Source organism: Galeopterus variegatus, unplaced genomic scaffold, assembly GCF_000696425.1.
Source record: "Galeopterus variegatus unplaced genomic scaffold, G_variegatus-3.0.2 Scaffold5496, whole genome shotgun sequence".
NCBI classification, from domain to species: domain Eukaryota; kingdom Metazoa; phylum Chordata; class Mammalia; order Dermoptera; family Cynocephalidae; genus Galeopterus; species Galeopterus variegatus.
The window spans coordinates 60,097-67,297 of record NW_007731607.1 but is presented as its reverse complement, the minus strand read 5'-3'; the positions used below and the strand labels follow the sequence as shown (position 1 = coordinate 67,297).

At 34.0% G+C, this 7,201-nt stretch overlaps 1 protein-coding gene across 1 annotated transcript in view; it reads left to right on the top strand.

The window, feature by feature from the left end:
- FDX1 (ferredoxin 1) overlaps positions 1 to 7,201 on the top strand; it is a 28,605-nt gene that overhangs the window by 16,035 nt on the left and 5,369 nt on the right. The window contains exon 3 of the mRNA XM_008589520.1: positions 5,227 to 5,356. Within this exon, the coding sequence (XP_008587742.1) occupies positions 5,227 to 5,356 (130 nt within the window). The remainder of the gene's footprint in view (positions 1 to 5,226; positions 5,357 to 7,201) is intronic.

Sequence of the window (7,201 nt, the reverse complement as noted above, 5' to 3'; positions counted from 1 at the left end):
AAAAAAATCCGTATTTCTGACTCCGGCCTAAAAGACTGCATTATCAGGCCCCATCTGCCGTTCTTCTGCTCCCTGCTTTCTCATCGTTCTTTCGTTCACTTTGGCATCACTGGCCTTTTCACAAGATTTTGAACTCACCCAGAATGATTGCCTTTGAGACTTTGTACACACCTTACCCTCTCCCTGGGACACTTCCCTCCCTCCCTTCCAAAAACTCATGTTTGCTGCTTTTCACCCATCAAGGCTCAGTTTATATGATTCTTCCTTAGCAAGGCTTTGCCCAGCCGCAGAATGCAGGGTGGGGTTTCTCCTGGTATCCTGCGTCCGTTATCCTCCATCACAGTGTTCTGTTTCTTTCATAGCGTTCAGCACAGTAATTATATATTTCTTCATTTCATTGCGTATCCCTCGAAATACACTGTAATGAAGGATAAAATTATTCTCATTTTATTCCTCATTGTAAACGATGTGAAGTAATGAGTGAATAAGTGAGTAAAAAGAGACAACTGTGAATTTTGGGAGCAAAGCGAATTTATAAACATCCTTATCGCCAACTTTTATTTTTTTTCTTTTCTTTACATGGATTTATTTTAAAACAAATGAAGTAGTACATATAATCAAGACTTTGAGAAGACAACCTCAATAAAGAATGTTTTATAAGTATGAGGAATTTCCTATAAGAGTAGTAAAGAAGGAACATAATGAGATGTTATTTCTGAACATAAATTGGAAGACACATTATAAGACAGTTTTGTGAGACTTTTTTTGTTTAAAATTCTGTATTTCTCACTGTGTGATTTTTGTTCACTTTTTAAATAAATTTTTTTATTGTAACATAGTTGATTGTACATATCTGTGGGTAGGGTACAGAGTTGAAAATCAATATCTGTGTGCAGTATTTGATGCTCAAATCAGGATTAGTATATTCAACAATATATACTGTAATAGTTTTTCATGGCTTTTCACCAATTCCTCCCTTACCTCTTTCCCACTGCTGGTAACCTCAGTTCTGTTCTCTTTTTTTGAAAGTTCAGCGTATTATTGTGATTGTTGTATATTTCTTTCTTAATATAGATCTTTTGGAATGTAGAGGTATTTTAAAAAGTTTTTAGAGCATATTATGTTTTGTCACTAGGGGGCAGTTATACATCTGTGATTAAATTTAACTAGTTTATTAGCTCAGACTTTGTTTTTTTCCTTCTGTATTACCCATTTCCTGCCTATGTCTGTTTTGAGGGAACGTATTAAAATAGGTGTTTCTGATAAATCTCTATATAGTTTTATATAAATCTATATTTGTTCCTGTCATTGACTCCTTATTGGTGTATTTCTTTTAACAAAGCTATTTTTTATGTATTTATTTATTTTATAGTCATATTATATCTTTTTTCTCCTATTTTATGTAAAGCTGGTTTTATTTTTCCCAATTATAAAAATTGACCCTATTCTTTTTTAATGTTAAATTTATTTAAAAAATTTTTAAAATTAAAAAATTTTTTATTGATTATACATATTCATGGAGCAAGAGCTGACTGTTAACACCTGTGCCCAAGTTGTGGCAAGTAAATCAGTGCTATCAGCATGCCCACCACCTCAAATTGCAAACATTTCCTATGTCCCTCGTATTTTTTCCGGCGTCTGGCAGCTACGGGGATTGGAATCTTGACCTTGATGTTACAAGGCTGAGCTCTAACCAGCTGTGCTAACCAGCTTCTATTGTATGTTTCTACATAATTTCTTTTTCTTTTTTTTTTTTTTTTTTTTTTTTTTTTTTTTTTTTAGTGGCTGGCAACAAGGATCAGACCTTGGTGTTATCAGTACTACACTCTAACCAACTGAACTAACTGGCCAGCCTTTTAATACATAATATTCCTATGCAGCTATCCTCTAGACTTTGGGGAAAGGGGTTAGGTGAGGAGGTGGGAAATCTGTCTTGTCAGCATCATAATAGATAATACCAAATGATCTTAATATAAGATGTACATAAACAAAACTATTTTTTCCTGTTGGCAAGCATTCAAATTACATGAAACAAACGGAGTAATAGTCTGCAGGTATCTAACTTTCTTTGAGAGTTAATTTCACAAGAATTTCTCAGGATTTGCTCAAACGCTTAGTATCATTATTCTTGTTTAAAAAAAAAACAAACACCTAAAACCAAGACTCAGTCCAGGAGAAAGAAGTTTTATTAATTAGCAACCTTGAAGTTAGTAACTTTGTCTTACTATTCTTAGCGTAATTTTTAAATTATGCTAATGTGCAGATTAACAATGTTAAGATTCTTACTCTAGCAAAATCAGAAGTATTGTGAAAAACCAAAATTGTTGTCAGGAATCCCATAATTTCAAGCTGGTAGGCTGTGTGAATTATAAACTTTACATTTGTTACCTCAGGTAAAGTGGTATCACTTTAGCTGGTAAACAGATACCTGCCACCCCTTGTCAGTATCATGGGAACCATTCTGTCTGATTTTCTTGACTATGGTGTTAGTATTTTAAACTGCGCTTATAATTTAAAATTGTCTTTAAAGCCCATATCAGTTTTATCCATGCCTTGAGTGCTAATGCTAAAAATGCATCTAAAAATGAATTATTCAGAACAGAAGTTAGATGTGACAAAATGCTATGAAGAAAGCCAAAAACCTGTGATGATACGTATTACTGTTAATTTAGGAGAGAGAAGTCTGAATTGTTAGTGAGAATGCCAGCAAAATAAAAGCATCACTAGAGTTGTATGTACTTCTAAGTTCATGAAAACTGTTGTGTTAGCAAGCAAGCGTGATGGGTAAAATGCTTGCACTGGGCACTGATACGAGTGTAGCTGTAACGTGTCCCTAAGTCAGATTATCATCTGTGAGATGTTTTTTTAAACTAGAAAATTGCTAGGAATATGTTAAAAGGATTGTTTTACTTACGTTTTAAGGACAAAAGGAAACTGGATTTTATGATTTTTGTTCCACCGCATCTCCAGAGGAATTTGCTGTTTTAGTTTGGAGTTTGTCTGGATTGGGTATTGATGAGATGAAAATAGAAATTAAAATGAGTAGATACTTATTGAATACTAGTGAACAAATGCACTAGGAATTACAATTTGTGTTGTGGAGTCATGAAATATTAGAGCCAGCAGGACCTTGGTGATCATTTGCCTCAGTGCCTTGGCAGGACACAGTAAACAGGGGTGTGGTTGGTCCATCTAGAGCCCAGACTCCTGACTCCAGGGTTGCACCACACTCATTCTCCTTTTACTGCAGTGGTTTTCAAACTTGATTGTTTTTTTTAAAACAGGGGACGCTCCCTCTCCGCTTTAAGTGAAATATACCCATTTACCTTTTTGTGTGAAATCTTTCAAATGTATACAAAAAATAGAAAAATACGCTACTTGTCCTAATAACAAATTGATGTGTATGTATGTGTACGGTATATATACTTATATGTATTCATTTAATATTTAAGTAAGGTGACTTAGATTATTCTGTGGCAGAGACTAGTTGTCTTCAGCATTGGAAAACTTAGCTGAAGTTGTGACTCATCTCTAACTAGTAGGGTGACCTTAGTCCATTTCTTTAATTTCTTGGGTTTAATTCATCTTATGTTTAAAAAGAAAGTTGAATTACTCTAAGATTTCTTATAACTTCCAAATAATTATATTGATAATTCTAACACTTATTTGGTGCTTACTATCTACTGGTCATGGTTGTAAGTACATATATTTACATATATCAAGTACACATATGTAATTCTTGCAACTACTGTGTTGGTATAGTTACTATTGAGAAAACTGAGGCATGGAGGGAAAGGTAGGCCAGTGTGACATAGTAAAAAGTGGAGCTGTGGTTGAAGCCAAGCGGTCTGGCTCTAGAGACCATGCTTCTAACTCTGGTGGCTTCACTGTATGGTCTCTTCCATAATCCCATTACTGCTTTTTACTTGATTTAATAAAATGAAAATTTAAGGAAGACTCTTCTTTCTTTCTTAATTTTTTAAAGATAGTAGAATATGAATAACAAATGTTTAAATTAAGAGAGAACAACCCTTGTTAAAATGATCCACTTAGAGGAAAATTAAGGTTACCAATTATTAAGTCATTCCATTACATATTTTATATCAAGTTTATTGACCAGAAGAGAATCTAAGTCAAACTGGAGTTACTCCTAGGACCCTACAATCTTTAAAGTTCTGCAGTGGCTTTTGAAAATTTATCATTAAAAACCAAACCAAAATAACTGTTTTTAAAGTCGAATTTAACCAGAATGTGATTCTGCAGGATTCTGTGTTGCCAGACCCTCCTCTGGAAAGCCAATTTGTTCTGGGTGCCATACTTTAAGAAAAGCCCAACGAGACCGAGGAAAGGGAGTTGGAACTGTGTTATGTAAGAAAAATTTGAAGGACATGGGGATGCTCAGCCTGGAGAGGGACGAACAGTCTCAAATCCATGACAGGCTATTGTTTTGAAGAAGGATTTGAATACATGGGATACAGTTGGACCAGTAGGTGGAAGTTACAGAGTGGCAAACTTTAGCTCACTGGAAACCAGCCAGATGCAAGATTGTGTAGGTTTCTTTGGAGATTTTTAAGCAAGAGCGGAGGGAAAGGGAGGTTGAACAGCACATTTTGTCCTGGTTTGGTTGGATGAGATGACTCCCTTTTCACAGTGTCTGGCACATAATAGACACTCAATAACTGTTAAATTAATAACTTCAAAGATGGAACAGGAGCAATATTCTTATTATTTAAACCATGTGACTCCGAAAATGACTTATTCAATTCTGTCCTGATTACAAGAGGAAGGTGAGAGAGAAGAATATTTAGCTTTATTTAGCTTTATTTAGGTGTAGGTTTCTTTGCTTTCTGATTCCTCTGTGCACCACAAAGCTTCATAAATTGTGTTGCACTCTCTAGGAAAAGGTAAATAACTTGCACAGCTATTAGATGAATTATTATAAATTTACAAATGCACACATTTTGTATGTATGCATATTTCAGCTTATTAACTTGTAAGCTCTTTGATATTAGGACTGTATATTTTCATGTTTCCCTTCACAGCATGTAGCCCTGCATGTTTTTGAAATGTTTTCAAACTAATTTTCATTATTATTCAGAAATAAAGTCCTTTCATTTATGTATTCTAATGGTGATCCTAAAGTTTAGAAATGCTTAATTTTAATGAAGTAGGTTGAATTGTGTTCAGTGTAGAGGGGGGTATGTTCAATGTTTGCTGCTTTTGTAGGTGCATGTGAGGGAACTTTGGCTTGCTCTACTTGTCATCTTATCTTTGAAGATCATGTATTTGAGAAGTTAGAAGCAATCACTGATGAGGAGAATGACATGCTTGATCTGGCGTTTGGACTAACAGACAGGTAAGATTTTAGGACAGCTTAATTCGTACTAGGCTGGGAAGGTAGAAGTTTTATTTACTTAATGTCTACTTAAGACCACACTCAATGTAATAATGTTCTTCCAGCGTAGACAACAGTCACACATTTTGAATAATATCATATAGTGGCATTTCTCTTTGTCTTCACTATTCTACAACTTAGCCCTTGTGAAACTTTCCTTTTTACAAAAGTAAAAAAAAGTGATTGGAAGTATTGGACGTGTAAGTTCTAGATCTTAAAAAAGTCTTCAGTCTGTTTTTACTCCAGGAATTAATATTTGTCACAGTTGGACGGGATGGGATTAAAATTGGTGCTTTTTATGGTATTCTTGAAGGACAGATTTGGTAATTGAACAAATTATACTGGAAAGGTTTTCCTATTTGAGAAATCAGAATTTTTAAAGAAACAATATATAATACTCATTATGTTAAAATGAATAGTTCTATTTGAGTGTACATTAAATTAATAAGAGCTTATTTGTGTTATTAAATAATAGGTAGAGTTATTCTTAGGAGTAGTAAGATTTACAGTAGCAAGTGACATCAAGTGATACCTTATGTTTTTAATAATTTGGTCTTGGGTAGAGTTAAGAAAGATAGCTACTTGATTTACTGTTTCAAGGGGTTAAGATAAGGACTTACTACTTAATTAAGGTTGACTTTGTTTAACTATAATTTGGTGAGCCTGATTAGAAGTAATTTTTTAAAAAGTTATAAGTAATAGAAATAATAGCTTTATTAATTTCATGTATATTATGTGATTATAATTTTGTTAGACTTAACATAAACGATCTCATTTAATCCTCACAAAAATTTTAAGGTCATTGGTATTTATTTAGAGATGAATCATTTCACTCCTTTTCTAGTTCATTTCACTCTGGTGGAGGTGAGACCAATACCCTGGGAAGAGAAATTGGGACAGTAGTATCTCGTTAGACACCAAAGCAAAGTAAACTGTGGCTGGTATCTACCTGTACCCCCTCACATGTGCAGTGCTACATTCTCTATCAATGCCTCCTTTTTTTTTTCTGAAGGATAACACAGAATACATTTGCTGACTATATTAATTTGGTTCTGAAAATTGTCTCTTAATGAGGTTAAATCATAGCGAACTGCTTGGCCTTTTATTCAGATAAAATTTGTAGCTACATGTAATAGATTATTTTCTTTTTCTTTTCACTTAGAATATTAAGGGAAAAGGGAGTGCTACAGTTAGAAGAGAAACAGAATATAAAAAGATACGAAAGCCCTGTTATCCATGTAAACTAGCCAAGAACACTGGTAATGAAATTCCCCAGTTTTAGAACTAGGTAATGGAGAGCAAGGAAAAGCTTTTATAGTGTTTTATACCTGGTATTCTTAAGTACACAGAATTTTGGTTAGAGGGATACTTTGTGAGGAAAGAGTATGATGTGTTTCACAGGTAATGTTTACAAAACACTTTGACATATTTGGAATGGAAAGAATTTTATTCAAAATCAAAGCCAGTAACCACATGTATACTCTTATTTTCAGGGTTCCATACAGTTCCAAAACAAAGAAATAGGGAAATTCAGCTATTTAGTTCATACACTTATCTTAAAGTTGTGCTAGCTATGTAAATGTCTTTAATTTTTAACTCAAAACGTTTTAATGTTTTTTTATTGGGTGTACTTACTAATGATACACAGTGTCATACAGCCCTTTTCATACTGGGTGCCTGTCTCCTTTTTCCCATTAGAGCAGGGGCCGTGTCTTATTTCATTTATTATATCTCCAGTGCCTGACTCATAATAGGGGGTCCCCGACTATTTGTGGAATTAGTAGTTGATCAGAAAGGAGATCAGGA